General features: G+C 36.6%; 1 protein-coding gene across 1 annotated transcript in view; it reads right to left on the bottom strand.

Moving 5' to 3' along the window:
* The window catches only part of GMDS (GDP-mannose 4,6-dehydratase), a 411,128-nt gene that overhangs the window by 326,222 nt on the left and 59,636 nt on the right, over positions 1-25,270 (bottom strand). The window contains exons 2-4 of the mRNA XM_027881664.1: positions 23,480-23,524; positions 19,488-19,575; positions 15,423-15,532 (exon numbers count right to left, since the gene is read on the bottom strand). Coding sequence (XP_027737465.1) covers positions 15,423-15,532; positions 19,488-19,575; positions 23,480-23,524 — 243 coding nt within the window. The remainder of the gene's footprint in view (positions 1-15,422; positions 15,533-19,487; positions 19,576-23,479; positions 23,525-25,270) is intronic.

Here is a 25,270-nt window from a genome sequence, read left to right as displayed (position 1 = left end):
GGCATGTGGGCTAGTATTTTTACCTGTACTATCTCATTGGTATCTGCAGCTATATTCAGATGGATGCCAAAGACAGAAATCTAACCTATGAAGGACTCTACATATCAATACATACGGCAGTTAGAATACTGCTTTGTTTTCAAAAAGACTGACACAAAACATTAGCCACAATGAGTCTCCATTTACATTTTAAACCACCTTGTTGGTAACAGAATTATTTAGTGATCAGGCATATCAAGGAAAAGGTATAGCATGGGGGTTTGTCCATGAAACCACCACTCAGAAAGCACTGTCCATGCTCTGGGTCTTGTTTTGATGCTCGCAGGGCACTTATGATTTTTTAATTTTAAAAGAGGTAACATTCAGATACCCACTTTTAGTCCTAAAAGTGAGATAACTGAATGTTTTCCTGACTTGCTCTAAGAGTAGGGAGTATGTAGAACATCAGTTTCTCTGTCAAAGTAGAAGCGTGCCTCTGGCAGATCAAACAATCACAGAATACTCCGAGTTAATAGATCATCTAGCTCCAACCATCCCCCCATCCACTATGGGCAGGGATAATGATGTTCTTTCCAAAATTTCATCCTATTTGTATCATATTGTTTAACATGCAAATAGGTGGCTTCTCTCCCATGCGTATCCTATATTCCCCTTCCCGCTAAGGAATTCAGATCTGCAAAACTATCCAGAAACAAGAGTAGGCTGCTACAGATCACTGAGCTTTCAGTATCCGTATATTTCGTATTTTTACATCTTATTATTGTTGTAGATAGTTCTATCCACTAGCTCCCCTGGGATAGGTTTGGCCTATTTTTCAAGAGCAAGTTGAAGATTAGGAGGTGGGAACAGATGGTTTCAATCAAAGCCTTTTAAATCAGTTCCAAAGTGTAATATTTTCACATACTCCCCATGCTTACCACCCATCTAAAAAATCAAAAGAACAAAAATCAAAAAGTGACAGAAAAGGAGAAAAAAAGATGAAACAGGCTTTTGTACTTTAACTTGGTAAGTTTTAGTAAGTAATAAAACACCCAATCTACTACACTTGTACTATTGTCATTACATTTAGCACGACATGGCAAATACTTGAAATCTTTAGCATTATTAATATGCAGAAAATACCTTTGATGGTATTTCAAGTAATTAATCTGTGCCACACATTGCAACTAAGTGTTATAACAATGAAGTTCAACATGCATGAAATGTGATATCTAATAATAACGATTTAATAAACAGTCAAAAGAGCAGGCTTTTCTGTTATGCTAGCTCTTAATAATTTCATGTATCTTTTGTATAGCAGTTTCTCACACAGTGCTACAAAAAAACAAGCCAGGGAAAAGAAAACATAGAAGTTAGGAGTCAAAATACATCCAATTAATAGTCAGAAACACAGTACAGATAGTGTAGTCCTCAGATTTCATTGCCCAGCAGTAAAGCAATTTCTCATTTTAAAAACAGCATTTTAAAAATAATTACTGTATGCTTCCATATTAAGAGCTATAGACTAACTAGAAACCTGTGTGAGAATAACCATTTTATGAAGATACTTAAAATCACAGTCACTGATGAAAATAACTGCCTATTGCCCTCTCATTTTCAATCATAGTTTCTAAAGCAAAGGTTTTTAAAACTGGCTGTAGTTATGTGACAGGATGGTCAAATACAGTAATACATGTACTAATTAAAATTTCTTTAAAGGAAAGAAAGTGGACAGGCCGCCATAGACTGTGATAAAAAAAAATCTGGACAGTTAAGTTAACCTTATTTATAGGTTTTGCTTACAAAACCCGACATCTCTGCTTAAGATTTTAAAAGGAAAGCATCTGCACTTAAAACAAACATTTTTAACTACAGTTTTACGACATAACTACAAAAATGATACCTTAAATGAGCAGATTTAATTTAGCGAGTATGTGGTTTCTAATCAGGTTGTACAGATTGTTTCTTGTAGGCTGAAATCTAAAGGAAGAAAAAAGAATTTGCACTAATTCATGAAAATCAAGAGCCTACATGAATCACCACCAATGTTGTGCAAACACCAGTCTAATTAAAGAAGAAAAACTACATTAGAAAGCTTGGTCTGAAGCAAGGTGTCTAACTGTGTATTAGTGGAAGTGAATCAAATATATATTTCCACTTAACTGCTTCATTTAAACCACAGTCTGACGTTAAAGCACGATAGTGCTGTCCAGAAGAGGTGTTCTAACCACAGCAGAGCCCACTTAGAGTTTAGAAGGTGCACGGAGAAGTATCCTCTGTGCTGCAGGTCTTGTCACATACTCACTACCGCAGGTAAAGATTAACACACAACCAAACTGAAGGGCACCTAAGCAAAGGTCTAGTGACAGCCAAGTTTACGCATATCCACGTGCACTCTGGGATGTTCTTTTCAAGCTCATAGGCATATGAATGAAAGCTACTTCAAAAAGTTTTAAAATTATTTGTGACGTTTTTATTCATAACATTGTATGACAGTACAGAAAAAGTTCCTCTTCAAATATTAAAGACAGTGTTCATCCTTCCACACCCCACATGAAACCAAAAGTGCCTGCCTATATTAAAAAAAAAAAAAATCCAACCATAAATTAAAGTTTAAGCTACATTTAATTAAGGTTCAATTGCTTCCTTGCCTTGAAATGTAATAACATTTTCAATACATTGTTCTTGAGACCTTTAAATCTTCAGATTATTTACCCTCCATGGCATTAGAAAGCCACATTTCACTTTGTTAACAGTGCAGTTTGTGAACATGTTAACATCTAACAGTAAATATGCATATGTAACATGTCATTAAGAAAGATACCCCTCCTATAAAAATATTAACATTTGCTTACAAAAGCAAAGTCAACTTTAATCTATACTTGCTGACAGAGAGGAAAATATATTGCAGGCAATTCTGTTTTATCCATGGGTCTCACTATATTAAACTTTCTTTTACTCCCCCTTTCCCCTAGTCTTTTGTTTTGTTTTAAAGCAAGCCAGTCATGGATTAAAAATATTTCAGCTTTATTAAGGAAACCACTGAATCAATGGAAAAATTGCCCTGTGAATAAGGACAGGTTTTCACACTAGATAGCGTTACATGGATTTTTCAACCATTAAATTGCAACAGTATTACTTTTCCTAGATTACTAAATCTACACTGATACTATCATAAATAACTTCTATTGATCAGTTGTACGTCATTATTGGGAAATTTTGTCTTTGATATGACTTCATGCTAATTGTCAGAATTTATTATTTATTTTAAGTTGAAGCATTGGACAGAAAGTTCAAACAATTTCCTTTGATTTATTTAATATAAATAAAGAATACCCTACACTAATATTTATAGAGGAATTCTAGTTCAGTACCTTAACCACAAATGTAAGGCAACGAATTACAAGTAATAAACTACTTACACAATTTAAACACAGTTAACAGTTACGTGATTTTCCAAAAACTATCAAAGTTTGTGTTCAACTGATTTGTGTGACATTTTTTTAAATCTTAATTAGCATTCAGTGTCTACAGTCCAAATTTCTAATGCATATTTCTTATCACTATACTCTTTTTAATAAAAATAATACAGCAACAAATATAGTAGCACTGTAAAATGCAATTACTCACTTGAATTTGCAACATTAAGTAATGATATATCTAAATGTGTCAAAATGAAAATGCACAACGCCTAGAAATTCTGAGAGCTGAACAAAATCAAAGTGTTAAAGTATAGTTACAAAATCTGAAAGCATGAAATACTCCCAAGGACTGTAAAGAATCTCTGCCAGTGACGTGAGTGGCCTTCAGATCACACCTCATGACAAGTCAATCAGTCCCATTTTCTTTCATTAAAGCACTGCAATCAGTTTCAGGAACATCTAGCACATGAAAAAACCAACTCAACCTGAAGTGTTTTACAGAATTTCTTGCATAGTACTCTTGAAAATAATTCTCATTTATCAGCTATTTACATACTGAAGTGTTCCAATTAAGTTGTAACTTTTGAAATCTGCAGGAAGAATTATATAACATTCTATTTCAGACAAAACTTGCAACGACTGCTACTATAATTAAGTTTAGACATGGAAGAGATTACAGTATAGATCAGTATCATAATTAATTAGCATTTTACATTATCCTTTACTCAATGTAAATTTAAATCAATTTTTTAGTGCAATTGCAATTTTAGTTAATGTAAGTTTAGTAAAGAATCTTTAACTAGCTCCAAAGACTCAGATATGCTGAATGTATGCAATGTTTTCAGGAGCATTTCTTAGAGCTTTGCAATTGAATTTTACTGCCCAGCTAAATAAATACATAGGTGGCATATGCCCTGTAATTAAAGTACATAATTTCTGGAGGATGTTCTTTGCCACAGTGGAGTTTTAGAAAAAAGTCAAAGGAAAAATATTACACCAATATAAAATTAGAAAAGCTCCACAGAACTCAGAGCTTGTTACACAAACACAGAGAGCTTAAAAAAATGCAAGAATATTAAGCATATTAAAAGCTTTAAAGCAATGCTTAAAACTTCTAGCATCCTTTAATTTGTTTTTACATCCTTGTTTGATGCTGTAGGCTTTGTTCTGATGCTATGCCAGTGAAATTGCATCATCATGAAGCAATATTAGGCAAGAATGTCTGGCTAAAATTAAAATGCTATTTCTCAGCACTACATACTTACAGGAAAAATGCAGTTCAGGCATTCACAATGCAATTATGCAAGCCAGTGTATTTGGTAAATGTATTTGGTAAATACTTAATGGAAAAAAAAAAGGTAATGGAAAGCTAGTACGGATAGCTGTACAGGAGGATTAACACCAGACTACTCCCTTCTGTTGCGCTAGTTACTCCTTTGGAGACCAAGTCTATCACCAAAGATGCTTGATACCTCTCCACTTCAAAAGAGTCAGAGCAATAAAAACTAATAGAAGTTGAGGAATTGGTAATGTAGTGGCAGACAGTACCTTTTTTTTTTTTTAATTGAGTTTTTCCCAAACAATCAGCTGTTATGTAAAACATACCCAGCCTCTGCAAAATAAGTTGCATGTTAGAGCACAAACACTGATAAAGATATTCTCTCTATCCAGATCTAAGCATTTTGTACAAGCAGGGCACTATTACAACTAGGAACAAGCTAGGAACAAGCAGTTCCTATGTTACAGCTCTTCATTGTCTCTGAAATAGAGAAATTTCCTGAATAACTGTTTTCTGCCTGCTAAAATGTAACACAGTATCCTCACAATAAGATTAAACTGCAGCAAACCCATTTAAACCAATCTGAATCCTAATTCAAAGAGATTATCAATAAATACCACATGAACATTGTTTACAAAGTAAACAATCATCTTGTTCACAGGAGACACTCAGTTAAGATACAATATTCTATATAGATTCCCTCAAGATCATTGCGATAAACCCAAAAATGAACACGTCGAGAAACCCCAAACACTCCCAAATGACAACTTAGATTTTTTCCTGATATATAATTATATTTTTAAATATAGTGAACTTGAATAACTATGTCTATTCCCAACATCCAAAAAATTTTATTGACCTTAATGAAGCAGCAAAAAAAAAAAAAAAAAGTAAAAAACCGTCTCTTTATGTTTCATCTTCAATTTCTAAAATGTTCAAGGAAAAATAAAAAATTGTGTCCATGGACTATTGTAACAGTATAATTAATCCCTGTTCTGTCACTCCTGACCACATAGCAATTCTAAATCATACATTCTGTGAGGTTAAATGTACATGTTTCACTGCAACAATTCTTTCACAGAAATGTTCTGTGTACTTTATTTCAGTGCTGCTTTACGCACGAAGAAAACAAGAAAAAACATTTTTTTACCACGTAAAATCTTTATTTCTCTTGTTTTGTGTGCCTAAGAAGCTTTTTAAGTTCACTTCTTTCACAGATGAGGAAGTCGAGAGAATATACATATATTTTTAAAGCTGCATAAACCACAAAGCCAAACCTACATAGAACAAAGAACAAATCTAGCATTACTCAGCAAGAAGACCAGAAACATGCACGCACACATACACCCTGACAGTTCTAATAAAACTAAAGGAAAAAAAAAGATACTGCTTTGTTATGCAAATACACCATTTCAAAACTGAGAAAATTAAATGATGTCATTCAAGCTAATATCCTTACCTCAATGGAAAAGAGGCAAGAGACAACAACAACCCTCCCTCCCCAGCAACCCCCTTGCAAACATTTCTATGAGGTCTGGCTTCAATAGCAGTCTGTAGTATTTAGCCTCAAGAAGAATTACCGAGAGAGTTTTGGAACTGCTTATTTTAAGAAGTCTGCATTTGTTCTGCCAACCTAATTTATCTGGACAATCAGTGAAATGCATGTATTATTGCGTAGTAACAGATTTTTCATAGCTTCCATTTTTAGTGTTTAGAACAGCAACTGAGTAAATGGTTTATAAAAATATAAAAACACAGCCATGTTATTTCTTACAAGAATTTTAATACGCCTCCATGGAAGCATGTTCAGATGTACAATAAAAAAAATAAATATATAACTAACTAATGTGATACTTAGCAAAGCAAAAAAAAATTCCTTAACATGGTTTTATATTATTACTCATCCAACGAATCACAGGTATTTCTTTCATTAAATAGCAGTGTTTTACCAGCGTTCAAATAGCAGATATGGCATATAATTGTTATATCCAGATTTTTCCTAGAACTGCTACCTTAAGACATTAAATAGTAATTAAATAAATAAATAAACAATCCCAAACACACACAGATACACTCATCCTTCTGCATGAGCAATAATTTAACCACAATGAAAAAGCTCCGAAAGTCAGAGCTATTATATTAACGCTTTCCATAATGTATGATGAACAACACTGAAAATCACCTACACTCTTGCAGACCTGCATTACCCTCCAATCTCAGTAATCTGTAGCAGCTAGCACCAGTTGCAACACTTCAAAGTGAATCATACATGCTTTTCTTTAAACCTGTAAGAAACAAATTACACGGTGGTTTGGGTTTCTTTCTAGCTTGATGAGAGGGTGGATGGATCACTAAAACACCCAATCTGAGGAAAAGAGACATTATCTGAGAAACAAGTTATTATCACAACAGAGACCAGACAGTTATCCCCAAGCTGCTGCAATAATTTTTCAGGGAGCCAGGTTAAAAAGCATGTTTACAGAAAGTAACCCCCTAATGAGGTCTATCATAAATAAAAACAGTAAAGCTAATGCTCAGCCAGGATGGTTGCACTCAGAGCTGTAAGAGAAATAAAATATATTGTAAATTTAAGACAGCATCCCACTTTGACTTTTCCAGCCTTGACATAATTTCTAGATAGTCACACTATACAACTAATAATAATTTCCCAACTTCTTTTTTATCTTTCTACCATAATATCTTAAAATCTGAGAGCTTGAGCAATCGTTGACATCAAAGCCTTCAATTCCACCTTTTATTTCAGGATCATCCCACTACGAAATTTTAGATGCAGATGAGCATACAACAAAATATGTTAATGTCTACAATGACTCCAGCTATTTTGCAGCTATTAATTTTGTACTTAATAAATACCAAGCCAAACTAGTTTTATTAATCAAACACTTCTAGAGACAGATCTGCAGTTTGACCCAGTTTAATAGCAAACCTAATTTTGGGGATCAGAGCAGAACAGACTGCAGCTCTTTTTCTAAAAATGCTGACATTTAAGTAAACCTTACCAAAGAATGCTTGCCTGATTGAGGACTGACATTTCCTTTCTCTAACTCACTTAACTGAAAAATAGGCTTTCTGGCCAACTCCTACAGTACCCCAAGGCAGCTGTATATCACTTTCAGTTGCAACTTGTGAATACTTTCTTTTTCTTTCTGTCTCTTTATTTTGACATGCATATTATGTTAGCTGATTTCAATCATGTTGCATGAGTGGATGACATACCTTAAAAGATTAAGTTTTGCCACCTGGGACTACTCCAGAAATTCAGTACTTTATAGCATCTCATACCCTTCTTCATCCTCTATGCGCCTGCATTATCAATAGTAGCTTTCTTCCCTATTTTATGCCTAACGACAAGTCTTTCAAGGCTGCAGTTGATACAAGTCAGCTTGAAGTGTCATTCCCCCCCTCATTCCCATTACAGGATGGAGCTGCTCCATTGTGTACAACACTCTGCTGCCATCTATTTGACACAAGAAATACAACGCTGAAAACACCGCAGCTGGGTTTGCCTTCCCTTTTCCCAGCTTTCTCTCCCCCTGCAGCAGCTGTTAGAAGAACTCTCAAGGAAGTTTCTGTCACTCCTCCCTGCTCATGCCCAGAAGCAGAAACCACTTCAGCAATTACTTTTGCACTAAAAAAGAAAATAGCTACAACTACATCAGAGATTTGATTATTGCAAATGGAAGTAGAATGATACAATAAACTGATCTTCTCTAAAAACAGAATCCAATTTAACAACGTACTTCCTTTTATAGGCCAGCTTTAAAGCAATTCTTTTAAAAATTGCAATTTAATCATGTAGCCACAGATCTCATCAAGGGCACGATTTCAACAGGTATCCAGACTCAACTGGGGCCACAGCATTGAACGCACATGGATTTATCGGCTGTCCCCCTTCACTACAAAACACTTAAAATTCAGAAGTCAGTTAGGAAGTCACCTCACAGAGCCTTAAAGCAGAAACCACACACAAAGCATGAGATGAAGGAGGTGGTACTTTATCCCTCATCAGGGTCACAAAGATAAACACCACTTCATTCATCACAGCATTCAGTCTGCTTTGTATGTGACTGCACAACACAGGAACAGCAGCTGAAAAAAGTCCCTAGCTTGCATTTGTAAAACATCATGCAAGAGACACCCGCCGAAGTTGCAAAAAACTCTAAAGGAATCTATAATCTTCAGTTACAGATTCATGACAGCGTACATTCTGTTCTTTAACTACTAAGCCATATGGAAAAGTCCTGCTTCAGGGCTCAGTCTGGTCCTTTTCATGTCCCTGATTAAGTACTCTATTTTTTTAATTTTTTTTTTTTACATGGCTGCTTTCCTGATACACTTAAATAACATATTTATAGAAATAGCCTTTACCCTGGAAATGATACATAAGAAAAAACAGCAAAACGAAAGACTAAATAAAAGCAAAAATGTAGCACACAAACTATAAATAAGGTCACTGTGATCCAAAGAGCATAGGAACTCTTGCGTATTTTTCTCCAGAATGGGAAAGAATACCCCAGCTCAGAGCAAGAGCACGGAGAAAAGGGGGAAGGTAAGGAGAAAATGAGAGATGAGGAATAGGAGGGCATGGAGGTAATACCAACCTGCAGCAGAAGTTATGAGAATTCTTCTGTAGTATTAAAATATATCCATAAACATAATGTCTTCATTTTCTCACTGGTATTGACATAAATAGTACTTGGTTTGGGAAGCAATTTGTTAATGCTTGTATTTGTTAATAAATACTAGTAGCACTGAGTGCATTATTCCATTGTTCTTTTTATGTATTCATAACATTTGCAGCCATAATACATACAGTTAACTATTAAAGTTAATCTATTTAATAAAATTATTAGTTGCACTAAGTTCCTTACTAACCCTTGGTTTTTAATCTATTTAGTCTGACAATATAAGCTGCAATTATAAAGATTGTATAAAATTGCCATAAATATTTAGTAGACCAAGTGAAGAGACATATATAATTCCAATTGCTAGCTATTACTGGAATTACCTTTCCTTCAAGGCCACACAGAATCTGTTTGAACAGGTACTGCACAGGTACTGCCCAAAATAATTCAGTGGTAAAACTACCTAAAACCTGATTGCTTAAAAGGAATTAGATTACTTAAAGAGTTTAAACTACACACAGCATAACACCACATATAAGCATCTGAAAAAAAAAATCACTTGAGAGGCTTATTCTGCCCTCTGGTGCACTCCATCCCACAAGGACACAGCATCCTGCACAAAACTCAGGAAAGCACCAAAATAACTTCAACAATCTGAAGCTAAAGCAGTTGAAGAGTGTGCTGAACTAAATTAAGACAACGCAGCACCTTACAAAATCATAATACCAGCATGAGCAAAAGGAGTAAAACATTCTGCAGGCCAGAAGGTAAGTCAGCTAGTTTTTATTCCTTTGTATTTACAGCAGACAGCCTAAATGCTCTGGCTGAGAACCAAGACCCCTGTGCAAATACAGAATTTGCTGGTTAGCATAACGATTTTAGAGTGAGGTTGTGTTCACAAGGCTGGTGTTATGAGCTGGCACCACCAGCAAACAGATGACAGGAGACTGACAGTTAGCAAGGAGGCCACAGAGCATGGTACCACAGGCCCATGCTGGGGTCCTATGCTAATCAGCAGTACCCTAGGGCATCAGGCTCTATATTTATAGTCTTGTACCATAAATCAGGTTTGGAAACTCAGTTTTTGGCTAATAAATTGAGCAGCCATACATGCTAAAGTAGAAGTAATTTGATATCATATTAAGACAAATAATATTCTATAATGTGAAGCTATAAAATTCTCTAATTACATAAAACTAAGGTCTGTTATACTTATTTTTCCCTATGAGAAGGTCTTACGACAACTCTACAGAGTATTGCTAATATTCTTTAAAATTAACTAGACTAGATCTCGTTACACTGAACAGCTAAAATGCTTGTTCTATAAAACACACAAAAAATCCATTAATTTTCTCAGAAGCTGTGAGCTTCTGTGACATTCATAAGAAGCTTAAAACCTATACAACAATATAACACCATTCTGAACAATAAGAACCATGAGGTACAGTACATAAAACATTTATTATCCAAGCTGTAATGACCAATTCTAAGCCTTGCTACTAATGCAATACTGGCAAAGCCTTACAGTTAATTCCTTGAATTTTTTAGCCTACAATTTCATGTAAGCAATATTGTATTAAATAATGAGAAATATTAAAAAAAAATGCACAAAAGCAACAAATCCAATCTTTTGCCATGAGAAAGCACTACAGGATCAGAAACAAACTGGTAAAGTACAGTTAGTATATAAAAAGAAAAGTAGCATAATTAAGATTAGTGATTGGCCTTTACATGTGACCAAAAAAAAAAAAAAAAATCCACCCTACAAATTAGAGGGGAGTATTCCTTTAACACATGAACCACCATATCAAAACACATCTCCAGTACAAAAGAATAACTTTCAAAATTAATTCATCAAATAGAGAATGACAGCAATCACTAGAAGCTATTTTGCTTCAGTGTTACTGAGATACCTAAAGCTATGCAAAACCAAATTGAAGGGTTTTCAACATAAGGAGCTTAATAGAGAGCTGCTCTGTAAGGAGGGCACATTCCCCAACCTGGTTGTTGAACAGCATGAGGACAGATCTTGAAAGGATCCCAGAACTCAGCAGTCAGGACACTTCAGTACTCAATTCTTAGTTCTGTGCTAAGTTATTTAGTGCCTTGACTTTCCTCATAGCTAAGTACTCAGTGTATATGTGCAGCGGAAGTACTTTCTTCACATGAGACTGCCTCAAAATGACACTATCCTTTCCTCCACAGACTTTCTCATAGATGATTTTCAATTATACTAACTGCATGGATAAAGAGGGGATCAGAGAAGAGGACTGCCCCTACAACATCACTGATAAAACCTGCAGGGGAAAGTCAGCAATAAATATATTTAATTATTTGATTTACTTATGTCCTAAACAGAAGGATTACAGCTTTCATGCCATGTCCTAACCACTGACTTCTTCACTATAAAGTTGCACATCTCCCCCCAGCAGACTCTTTTCAGTGGTATACGGCGACAGGAGGTGAGGCAATGGTCACAAACTGAAATACAGTAAATACCACTTAAAAATATGAAAAAATTTCTGGTGATGTGTGTTGTATTTTTACTTCAAGTATAATGGAACTGCGCAGGTGAGGAAAGAGTTGCTCTAGAGGTCTCCATCCTACTTAAAACTTGACTGGACAAGGTCCTTTGCAACCTGCTCTAGCCGACTCCACTTTGAGTAATGGGGTTGGACTAAGCAGTCTCCAGAAGTCCCTTCCAACTTCTAACCATTCTGTGACTCTGTTAAATTATATGATATAAACTTTTCTTGAGTACTTTGAGTTTCCCCCCCCGTAGACATCCTACTTTCCCACCAACCAGCATGCAAGCTATAATTTCAGGATGCAGTAAGAGACGTGGGTGAGCACAGGCTTTTGCATAAGTTGGAATTTTCCTCTCTGAGCTCTGAAGACCTGTGCATTACTAGGCTATTTGATACTTGACTACTAGAAAAGCAATAACCATAAAATCAGAGCTGTTTCTTCAGTCCTACATTTAACTGCTCAGATACATTAAAAAAAGTTTCAAGTGCTGAAAGCAAGGTAGCTTTTATTAAGGTTACACTGCCTTTTGGATTCAGAAATTTGTCAAAAAATATTTGCCAGCTTCACCAGTTCAATACAACTCAAAAAGAAAATCTTAGAGCACAGTCAAATACTGATTAGATCATCTGTCCTTCAGGAAAAAATAGTTACAACTTTAAATCTATGCATGTGCCTCCTCTGAAACTTGTGCAAAAAGAGATATTTACATCATTTTAGCCAACCTAGCATTTGGATAATTGATTTTCAAGACATTCAACAGACAGAGGGATATGAATATAGTGTTCTGGATAAAAGAATTTGAATTAAGCCATCTGCATGCTACTTTACACTCTAATAGATTATTGTTTAAAATTAACTTACTGTAAACAATCACTACCATGAAACCTAATTAAATGAAAACAAATCACAGTCAGCACAACAGATTCCCAATGAACTTAAATTCAAAGTAGGAGGACATATAAAGACTGGATAGAGAAAATGAGGCTGAAATGTTTATTTAGTAACTATGAAGTGAATGTGCCACTGTTTTCTGAACATCCAATGGCAAAGACACGGTGTAGGGAGCTAATCCCTGTTTCTCACCAAAACAGACAGGAATGTACACTGGATAATTTGTTCCTACTGATGATATCATTCTGTTAAGTTTAATGTTTTTAATAAGGAACAAATTTCAGCCTTCTCTCACTTTCTCCCATGTACAAGATCAGATCAGCCTCCCAGTGACCTACTTTATGAGTCACAGTCCTCACTATTTATGATTCAGAAAAACGTCTTCTCTGACAGTATTTCCCAGACTACTGTGGGTTCATTCCAAGAACCAATTTCATCTTCATTGGTTTCCTACAGGAAACCAGACCAACTTCCTATGATTTTATTTTCCTTCATTTCAGCATGGCTCACATAAACTAACTGGAAGTGAGAGTGATAGAAAACTTTATTCTGCATAAACACAAGCCAATATAAACACCACCAAAAAAATACTGAAGACGTCACTGGCTCAAAGTCACCAGAACATGAAGCAAGCTAAGATTAGAAGCTCTTTTCCCTCCTTCCCCAAACGATGCACACAGGCAAACCCAGTAAGTTTATATAGACAAAGTTATAGTAAGAGCTGTTCATCTCTGGGGAAGACATTCACCTGAACAGATGGCCAGGTTCCACTCCCTCTTTCAACACTGGCAATTGTTTTAAAATGGTAAGCACTGCTGGACTATTTTAAGTCCTACCAATACCATAGTCAAGTCCCCCAGTCTCCTGAGTCAACAGACTTAGGGTGCCTACCTTCTCTCCTCAGCTGCAGCAACAGAAGTACTACTGGAAATGTAAAGAAGCAAGCACACTTCAAAAAAGTCCATCTAGACTTCATGTAGGACTGTTAATTTTGCCTAAGTATAGGTCTGTTGTGTTCAGGCTAGCTTCTAAGAGAGCCATTTTCATTGTCCTTCAAGACACATTAGATTTCCAAAACCTAAGACTATGCCAGCCCTTCATTGTCTCAAAATGTTCATGCAGGGAGATACTTGAGGAATAAACTTTCCTGTATCCCATGACAGAGCCATGCAAATATCTATAGCAGCATCACCACCACCCCCTTCATGCCACCTCAGTGCTGTGATTGAGCTGCAGCAGCCACATGGAGATAGCTTGGTACTAGTATGTTAGTATCATGCTAACATCATCTAAGGAGGATGGGTAATTGCTATACAGCAAACCAGTTCAAGAAAAGGAATGCTGGGACACCTAGCTGTGGACTGCAAATACCCCAGCATAATTTGCTGGCTCGGGTTTCACTCTGTAAAACAGCAGTTCAATTGCCTTCTGGACCAGGGCTGCCCAAGGATTCATATAGCCTTGTTGTTATACTGCTCTACCTGAGCTAATAAACCCAACCATAACCATGTTTACAACAGAGCAAACTCGATAATTCAATCCTGCAAATTACAAGCAAAATTATTCTCATTTCATCTTCATATTCTGCTGTTTTGTGTTGTCAACAACTGTATTCTTTCAACGCAATTTCCTCTTGCTGGATTTCAAGGCTTACAGAATGATAGAAACAACAAGCTGCTTTTTGTAGGATGGCTGCCTTACAAAACTAAGGGCAAACTGATTTTCATGAAGCTTAAATATTTCTTCACTTCTCAGCTCAAGAGAAGCCAGGGAATATTAACACTTTAGAACACTTTCACTTTGCACACAGTAACAACAGGGCTCAGGATTAGCACACAATTTATTTTAATGACAATTTGGTACCTGGCCATCAGCTTCAGTTTGTAATAATGAAGTATGAATAAGTATTTTGCAAGTAAATAAAGGTCACCTGTTAGTAAACTGAGATTTTCCATAGTACAGCAAAGTAGCTTAAACATAAAAAAAAAAAAATCAAATTAAAGTTATCGCCTTTACTATTCATTTTCTTTTCTTTTGACGCAGCAGTACTTGCCAGGGTCAAGTGACTAATCTTTAACAAGCCCTTCTTGTTCCAGTTTCTCTAACTTGATTTTTGCAACCAAAACCCCAGAAGTTTCATAATACTCTAAGATTTGTATTATGTGCTCTAAGATTTCATAAAGCAGAGTTGTTTTCTCTATTTGTAGGCCAATCTTTCAAAGAATACCATCTGCATGAAAACTGGTATAGGTAAATTCTCTCTAGAAGTGACACACTCTGTTATATGTATTGATTTCAAATGAACCAAATCATGTTGTTCAAAGCGCTGTTTGGCCTAAGAACACTGCATAACTTCTCCACTAGGACTGATAAGCAGCAAACTCCACAGCAAAATTTGTTTCATATGGCAGAAAAATCAGATTTTTAAACCAGTGGATCTTGTTGACAATGACAATTCAACCTCTACTATTGACATCATAATATATATTCAGTATATATTCACTCATGTAGTAATTTAACACTGCAGCAAACACAACTATCTTGATTCAGCAGTGTTTACCTGCTGAAGTTAGCAGTTGTTAAAATGGTTATAAATGCTGCAGCCTAAAGTAATTAAGGCAATGTACCACCACCGCCACCACACATTCACAGTTCTCATTGCTAGAGGCTACTCACCTTGACATGGCTCTGAGCTCCCAGGTTGTATATTTCAGAGGGTTTGACTTCATTAATGATCTTCACCAGGCAGGTGCTGTCAGTGAGATCCCCATAGTGCAGCTTCATGTCTTCAGAGTTTAAGAACAGAGTTAATACACTTGATCTTAGAACAGTATTACATTCTTGGTCCAAATCCTATTTTATGTTAAAATCTGAGTGAATACCTATTGGAAAAAGTGAAGTTCACCAGCTGAACACAATTTTGCTTGGTGTTTTTTCCTGCTTTAAGCACAAAATACATTTCCCTGTAGTAGTAATGAATTCTATTTCAGGTTCTCTTTTCAATAGCCTGATTTATCTAGCAACATTTATATCATTTGTTTAAAATTAAAAACTAGTTTAAACTTCATTTACTCAGGCTGTATAAATTAGTTCAATGCCATTTATAGAATTCCACAAAAAGGGTATTTTTAGTTTGGGCTTCCAATCTTTCAGTCACAAAAGTTTTAATAACTGCTTAAGCATACAGCAATAGCTTTCTTCTCCTTCCCATAATATTGTACCTTTGTAATTTCACAACACAAGTGCCTAAGGTATCTACAAGATGAACATTTAGATAACATTACAGTACAACCTGCTGCATTCTTTATTATTGTTTTTCATTCAAAAAATACAGATGCACATTGGAAAGCAATTTCAGAAGACAGTTTAATTGTCAATGCAACATTCTCCATGCTACTACACACCAAAATTTCGAATGCAGTTAGATGCAGCTGTTATTTACCCTGTCCTAACTTAAATTTCTTTCTGATTTGTGCATAAGAAAGTGGGTAAGAGCTCCTGTCAAAATTAAGAGAGTAAGTTCCAATGGTTTATCAAATTGTCCTTGGTGTCAGAACCTGACCTGTAAAGAAGATATTGCAAAAGTGAAATTCACAGAAACTGATCTCTTTTTGCTCTTATTAAAAAAGAAAAAAAAATCACCACACTGCTATTGCCATATTTTTCCAATAAAAACTTATAAGTATGGATGAATTAGCTGTTCATATTTACTTGCCCTATTCATAGAGATTTTCATTTCATGTTTATGACCTTACTAAATTTATGTTTGTACTGCCCTATCTCCAGGAAAATGAAGAAATTCCTATTTCAGTATAGTTTAGCAGTTTTCCCATTTGACGATGGTCACCACTTTTCTGGGACTGTATCATCTACAGATATAATCAACTTGATTATTTATTTTCTTTCTTTTTTTTTCAGTCCTGAAATACCAGGATTATTACAAGAGACTATCATAGTAATCCACAGTACATTTTTAACTGTTGTAGAGATATGTGAACTTGTTATTATTTATGCTGGTTTAGGTTTTTCTTTAACTTTTTTTTTTTTTTTAAAAACAGTATAAGGTAGCAAGGAAGTAACAGATAACACATTTCTCAGATGTTCAGCCTTGTAAATTCCTATATAACAGGTTGATGAGGCTCTCCAGATTGATAAAGTGATACAGCCATGGTATATTCTTGAAATTTGCTTTTACATTCCAACATTGCTTGAAAATGACATTCTGAAGATAGTTCAGACCCAGTTGAAGCTGCAGCCAACAGGTAATGGAACGGTAACACAATGTTTTATTTTTTTTTAAGACAGGGATAACTGTGATTAAATATGAAAGCTGGCAAGTAGTTTGTGACCATTCCTGTGCATATACCTCAATTATCCATGATGTGGGCTACCTTCATTTCTGACACCAGTTCTATACAGGCCGTGCTAGAACACCACATTTCCACTAGTATGGAATACAACTGTCCTGTTTCCTAAATGAAATTCAATATATGGAAGTAGTTCTGTCTGTGGGGAGAGGAGGCTGTTACAAGAGGAGGCTCAGGGAGCAGTAGTAGCTCTCTAAGAGCTTTGAGGTCTGCAAGAGCAACGAGTTCCCCTCCAGCCTAGGCAGCTGGTAGGCAGGAAAGAGGTGCCACAGCCTGTTTTTCTCTTCCTACACATGCAGTTCTGCCATCATCCCCAAGCCAGAGTGCAGTTTCAGAGCCTCCCATGAGAAGGTGGGCTGCCAGCTGGGCAAGCAACAGAAATACCCTCCCACTATTACCTTAAATTTAATGCTCTCAAGGGGAGTGCTCATTTTGGTCTACCATAAAGTCTTCAAAGCTTCTTGCCTATATGGCTTTTTTGAAGAGGAACAGGGCATAAAGCTATATCAGTTTTCTGACCCACGAGAAGGAGGTCTTTCAAGAGTAATAGGCTAAGTGGAAAGACTTACTAGAATTGGGGCTTATTTGGTGCACAGATTTATAAATGCAGATCAAATGTCAAAACCTCTGGGCTTTAGTACTGTTAACCAATCTGAAAACCTCCTTAGCAAGCAAGAGCTGGAGGGTTTGCTTCAGGAAGCTTGCTTCAGGTTTGCCTTTTCCTTCTTTGTGCTTCTACTTCTTTTTCACATAGAAGTTCACTGTCTGTGAAGAGTACCATCTTGCAACATGCGATCAATTCTTCAGAGGAAAAACACATATGGCAAAGATAAAATTCGGGTTTGCTCACATAATGACCATTGCCTCTTTGCTTCCTCCAGTACTGCCTGGAAACCCATTGTTTCCAAACAGTTTCCATGGAGCTGCCTTTCCTGAGATTCCAAGTCCAATTCCTTCTCCTCCTCCCATTCATATAGCTGCATTCTTCAGTTAAAGGAAAATGAGATAAGAAATGGGGAAAAAAATGTAAAGTCTGCTTTCTTTTTCTTTCTTCCATCCCTTTCCTTAAATGTTTGTACATACATTTATCACGATCTACATTGTCCTCTCAAATCACTTTCGTACTCTCAAGATGGTCCTCACAATGCACAGGTTCCTGTTTCATTTCATTTGCTTCATTTTACTTCATGAGCCAAGAATACAAGTCATGGGAAACAGTTCTTACATTGTTCTTGACAGAAAAACAGGTTTCAGTATTTTTCGGGAAGATATTTCATTCAATTTTACCCCTCTCTTAATCAGACATTTTAGGTACAGTAAGTACCAACTGTTCACAGCAAATACCATGTCAGAGTTATGTCAGAAAAAAGGTATTTTTTTAAAAAAATCACAAGCAAAGATCACGTGAAATCTGTAAGTTGCATTGCATATTACAACTTGATAAAAATAAGCTCTGTTCAGCCATGGTGTGAAGCAGACTTCAAAGACATTATTTATTTACACCATGGAGATACTTGGTGTTAACAATACTTTAAACTGGATTATTTAGGACAGCTACACTCTGCACAACTCTACAAAATACAGAAAGCATAGAGAACTACATGCTTGTTAAAGTACTCAGTCCTTCTGCTGAACTGGAGCCATCCAACATTTGAGCTGCTTCTCACTAAGTGACCACTTAACCTTCTTTAAGGTAAAATACTCAAACAACTTTTTACAATGTGTACACTAAAGGTAATAATTTCAACTTCTCAAATTGTCATTGGTAACAGTGAATACAGTAAATTTTCAGCAAATTTCCAAGAGCAATGCCTTTCCTTCAGGAAAAGCAGGTAATCACTTCCTCGGGTGCAGAAATTTGTAAAGGTCCAAAGATTCATTCTTCCTGTCATTAGAAGGAACTGATCATGTCTTATTCATACTGTCATACAGGCTGCTTCCAAACCTTCACGTCCATCAGATACTCAGAAGCTCATGAGGAAACAGAAGTGGAGTACTTAACTGCCTCAAAAACCCACCATTTTACTATTCTAACATCTCAGTGTTTTTAACCTCACATAGCTTTTTGCAGACCCAGCCATTTTTTAAGTTTCACTGCCCAGCTATGTGTGAACTGTGGCAGCATTTCTACAAACAAAGTGCTTTCCTAGGCCCCTCGTATTTTCCACTCTTTGTAACTCACATATACAAGAGCATCTATACTTCATGCCACATCTTCAGAGAAAAATGGTCACTTTTCTTTCTGAGATAGAGCAGCTAGCTAACATAAGCAGAGGAAATTGGGATTCCCTCTCTTCTCCCATGGACCCTTCACCAAGCTCATAGAACAGACTAAATAACACATACCACCTTAAATAAAAAAACAAAGTCTTACTTCCTTCAATGTGAGCCTGTGGGTTCTTATAGAGATGTTCAATCCGGCCTGTATTAAAAGAACTAGACCGACGAACGATGCCATGCACCTGGGGATTGAACAAGTTAAGATACAAAAGATAAGTGGTAAACATTAAGAGGAAAGCCTTTATCACCATTACTCAAAATACTCATATGCACAGACCCAACCCTTATATCAGGTAATCAGAGCTTGTATCTATTCCTACAGGTGGGCAGTTATCCAAATAGTAACATACTTGGAGATGAGGTCTGATGCCTCAAGAACTCGAGTGGTTTCCCCTTCTCCCTTGCTGATACCCCCAGCAGCTGAAGCATGACACACAGTACAGAAAACATATTGAATTGCCCTAGAGCACCATCTCGTAGTGAGTGAGACTTGACATTATTTCTGGCATTGGAGAAGAAATATGTGAATGCCAAGAAAACCATTTCTTCCTGGTTGCAGTGAAGACTTTCTGGAGGCAGAGATGATGGGTGAGGAAAAAGCAGGAGATAGGGCTGTGGAAAGGAGGGAGTGAGCAGAGAGGACAGAAGGGAAGAAGAAGACAAGGAGAAAGAAGGAGCAATAGCTGCAAGGCCCAAATGTATTTTCGAAATCAGCTGTCATTCACTTCCTGGGGTGTTGGAAGAACAGCAAGAACAGTCAGTGCTGTTTTGCGGACCTCATGAGTCAGTGTTCTCCAGTGGGTTATGCGACACACAGACAAGCCTGAGGTTGAAACCCAGGTTGGGAATTTCCTTTAAGCAGCCATGATAAATAAGTTGGCAGAAAAAAAAGCCCCACTGGTTCTGACTAACACTAAAGAAAAGACCATTTGTGTATAATACACTGGAGAAATGCAAACACACTGACCCTGTTTCCTCCTGTCCTGAAGGACAGGACCATGATGCCTGCTGCCAAAATTCATATTAGCTTAGGTTATCAGCAGCAGAAGTTGTGCTTGTACAAGTGAAACCAAGCTTAAGCATCTGACTGTCCTTGAACTCTCCCTGCCTTTTATTTCTGAAAGTGATCCCTTACACTTTGATGTATCCTACACTTGGTTTGATCAGACCATCGCTTTACTTTCTCACTTGCTGTTAACTTGTACCTGCAAGCATAGAGCAGCAGGAACAGATAGTATTTAGAGTTTTAGTTTGGTTTGGGGATTTTCATTTTACGCATAACACAAGCTATGGCTATTGACACAGAAAAAGTTTTTCATTTCATCTTAAGTCAAAAATTTAAATGAGTAAAAAAGTGTACACAACTGTAGATTGAGACCAGCTTGCTGTTTTAAGAATGACATTTTGGTGTTGAGATCTGTAAAAACAGCTCAATAGTCATCTTTACAACTTGCAAGCCAAATTCATGATGCCAATTTCCTTGCATAAAATCTCTTGTGTGCCCATCACACAGCATGCTCACAACATACCATGTTCTACAATTCAAATATTTGCACTCTGAAGATCAATGAGACACTGAGAAACATGCCCTGTAAAAGAAATTTCATTCAAACAATGAATTTATGAAGATAAATTTTCAAAGATATGTAGTCAAAACCATATCAAAATAATTATTTATAGAATATGTGGATAATTTATATAGACATCAGGTTTACAGAGAAACACTATCAAAAAAAAAAAGACACTTCCATAATAACTTCACCTTTACAAAAAGATGCTGGAAATATTTTGAGTAGTCAAACGAACTACTGTTTGCTGAGTAAAATATCAGACTTTGCAGTTTTAAAGCAACAAGTTATTCTAAAGGAAGCTAACTGAGGTACTCTACAACAGGGGAGTTTTAGACTGCATATTAGGAAAAAATTTCTTCACGGAAAGGGTTGCCAAACACTGGAACAGGCTGCCCAGAGAAGCAGTTGAGTCACCAACCCTGGAGGTATTTCATAGACATGTAGATCTCGCATTCAGAGACATGATTTGGTGATGGACTTGACTGGGCTGCATTAACAGTTGGACTGGATGATCTTAGAGGTTTTTTCCAAGCTAAATGATGCTGTGATTTTTCTAGCAAAATTAAAGATTTTGGCTTAAAGTTCTGATAAGGGACTTTTTGAGCACTCAATTATCTATCTCTGAATGAAATCAAGCTAAAATTCAAGGTCATGTGAACGATTAAGTCAAACCAGTAAGTCAAATCTTGCCAGCTCAAAGTTTGATGAAAGATCGGGCTTGGAAGAGCTTTGTGTCAGCTCAATGACTGTGATTCCAACATTTGACCAATGAGATGTGCTAAATGCAATCATCCCAGGACTTCAAAAGTTTCAGCAAACAGACAAATCCAGAGAGCCATCCAGCAATAACGAGAAAGCATGTGAACTCTGCTTTTTTTTCTTTTCTTCTTTTTTTTTTCTCCCACTCCTTTTTCTGGTATGAACACACAAGAGCAGGAAAACCTGTCAAATGCTTAATCCCTGACAGCAGTGTAATTGTAAAAAAACTGATGAAAGGCACCTTTGTCTGCACGGGACAGGTGAAATGCAAACTCTGTGACAAGCCAAAATGTGTGCAAACTGGTTAATCTGGTTAAGAATGTAAGATCAGTGGATTTTTCTCAACAGTCCCAGATCTTTAAAAAAACTGAAATTTAAAAAACCCACCAAGTTAAATGAAGCATCTTGGTTAGGAAGGCAATCAGTTATCATGTGTACTCTTGTGTTCAGTTATTCAGAAGAAGAGGTCTCTAACTGAAAACACAGGAAAGAATTCCACAAAATTGATAGAGAGTTAAAGAAGAGAAGAAAAAAAACACTCCACCCAAGTACAGTAACCCTTCTATTGTGAAAAGGGTTATATTTCATTTTATTTGCTGTTGGCAGTTCCCAACTTCATTGTGGACTAGGAGAGAATATGTGCTTTTGTGTTCAAAGTAGCAGAAGCAACTGCAGTGATGTGTCTCTTCCGCAAATGGAATGAAGAAATAGTTAAAAAAAAAAAAAAATCAATTTACAACACTGAAAAGCCAATATCAATAAGCAAATCAATCAACAAAGCAGGAGAAAGGATGGAATAAGCAAGGCAAGATTAACCTGGTACAAAAGCATGGAAGGCACAGACTGTCTGAGAAGAGACTTCTCACTAAGCTCTGAAGCAGTATTAAAACAGAAGTAATAAAATTTAATATTAGAACAAATATTAGCTTTTACTTAAACCCCAGAAAATACTACATTGCAAGGAAATGAATTTGACCACCCATTTCCTTCCGTTATTGTACCTTTTGGAAGCATCTTTCATGACTGAGAAGGCAAATATTCTTACATTTATGTCTACATCAGTTCAAACACATCAAATCACACAGATGGCAACAATGTGATTGTTGTTTTGCTATGTCACAAGAAATGTGATTTTTGCCAGGGAAAATTATGCAGCAAGAAGGAATTAGACTCTTTATCGCAAGGAAAAGGTAAGTAAAAATCATATGCTAAGCAAGAATATAATTAATCCAAGAGAAAAGGTAGAAAGCAACTCTACTAAAATACAGGTTGTTTGGTGTTTGTTGTTTGGTGGTTTTTTTTTCTTTTTAAACAGAGAAAGCAAGATGCAAGGTTTTCATTGCTGAAATTTAACTGCCAAAATAACAGGGCCTTTACTGTGAAGAGAGAAGGGGGAAAAGAGAACAAACAAGAGATTCTTATTCCTTTATGTGGTACATTTCATAATAAATTATTCCCTAATTCCTTACAGTTTTGGCTCACACAGGTCGCTGCTTATCTGAGTTGGCGGGAAACATGCAAAGCAGCTATACCCTGAGGAGAAGAGGGAATCCACCAGTGGACATTAGATGATAAATAGTACAATAACCTGGCATGATTACAGGCCATGCTGCACATTCCTCTCTGGAGTTCTGATTTGTTATCTAGGGCTGGAGTGGAAAACATGCACAGAGAAGGACAGAAGCAGAGGAAGCCGGACGGAGCTGCAGCATCCAAATGACTCCATCAGCCTGCAACCAGTCACCGAGTCACTCACCTCGTAGCCTTTTTCCAACAGGAACTCAGCCAAGTACGATCCATCCTGGGAATAGTAAGACATAGGAAAATGTTAGAAACACATTGAATAGGCCTGGGAGATTTGGACTGCTTAAGATCTCAAAAAAGGGAAGAAAAAAACCTTGTAGTGAGTCGATGGAGTAACAAGCACATACTTTGATTTCTCCAGATTCATATACCGACCTAAAAATACCATAGACTCCTTTTAGTTAATTTTAGATTAAGAAGCAGTATATTTAAAGATAACTTGCTTACAAATGCTGGTTGAGAACTCCTGTCTCTTGAATTTCTTCCCAAGTTCCATTATGAAGTGTCTGGGGACATCTTTCCAAAATATCCTAACCAGAGTTTTTGAATATGAACTATTTTGGACATAGGGAAGGAAAAACATTTAAAAACAAAGTAGTGCAAGCTTGGCACGCTCTGCAAACCAGTATGTCTCTGTAGCACTGTGTCACACTGGCATCTCCCTTGCACACGCGGTCCTTCCGCACAGCTTCTGAAGGCAGCAGTAACTCTGTCTGCCTAACTGAGTTTTCAAAAACATCCCTAGCACACCCTATACTTCTAATACAGAATACAAGCCATTTTCACATTTTATGTATCGTTGAGGGTTGAGAATTTGGATCATTTATTTTTAGGAATTTTCTTTTTTTTTTTCCCCTGAAAGCAAATACTCTAAAACATATTTAAAGTGCGGGTTTTCCTGCAATAAGATGATTTTCCTGGTATGAGCATTGCCAGGATTACCAAATACAGTAAGTCATATCATCTTTATAAATGTGTACACACCATCAGAAACCCAGTTTATCCCTCCAAAAGAGTTCTCACTACCCAATTCAGTGAATATTACTCATGCCCGAAGTCTGCATCTTCTCACTGACTTTTTGAATTGGCTGTTCCTTTAATATGCAAACATATTTCACCAGAGTCAAATTGCTTGCTGCAAAAAGACCATAAAAACATTGAAATGCCACATATGCTTACATGCTTACACTCTATTATGTGGATTTGCTCTGTCATGATCATGGCCAGAGACACTCAAGCACAAAACCTAGGAGACACCTCTGTGGTCATCCTGTGAAACCATGTTTCTTCAGAGAACTTTTTTGTTTTTTACCTCAGATTAAACGAACTCTTTTTGCCTCACAGAGAGCCCAAGGAGAAAAAGATACTGCAGTGAGAAGTTTTGAGATGCACTAGGAGGCCCTAGGGCAGAAGAACTGCCAGTAGAGACTGCTTACTGCACTGATGGAAAAATCCTAGGTATATCTGTGCAAAATGGCACAGTGAAGTGTACAAGGGGTATGTTGCTCTGTGTTTAAAACTTCAGCATTAGAAAAATAATTAGTTACATTATGGTATAAATGCTTTATAAAGTCTTACACAGTCTAGATGAGCTTGAAAACAAGAAAGAAAGTCTCAGCTTACATACTTCTCCCACTACACGTACATGTGTGTGTGCATAATTTTACAGGGCTACGGCCCTGTAACAACAGCCACCAGCCTATGACACCATTAATTGGGAACATGAAAACCACATCTGCCATGGCATCACTGAAATCATATGTATTTCTATACATCAAATGATAATAACAAGATCCTACTGAAAGGAAAAATTCAAAGAATATTCAATGGAAAATCTGGAGGAACATGGGGCCAAAGCAGGGGATGACAGCTACCTTGACTGCTTTTGTCATCTTTTTCATTAATAATTCCTCCAGGAATTAGCAGAGGGGGGAAAAATTCCTCATTTTCCTTGGTTGCTCAG

Source organism: Empidonax traillii, unplaced genomic scaffold, assembly GCF_003031625.1.
Source record: "Empidonax traillii isolate 1590-97213 ecotype Southwest subspecies unplaced genomic scaffold, ASM303162v1 scaffold92:size1159251, whole genome shotgun sequence".
Lineage (NCBI taxonomy): Eukaryota > Metazoa > Chordata > Aves > Passeriformes > Tyrannidae > Empidonax > Empidonax traillii.
Note: the sequence above shows the minus strand (reverse complement) of the source record. Positions and strands in the feature narration are given on the sequence as shown.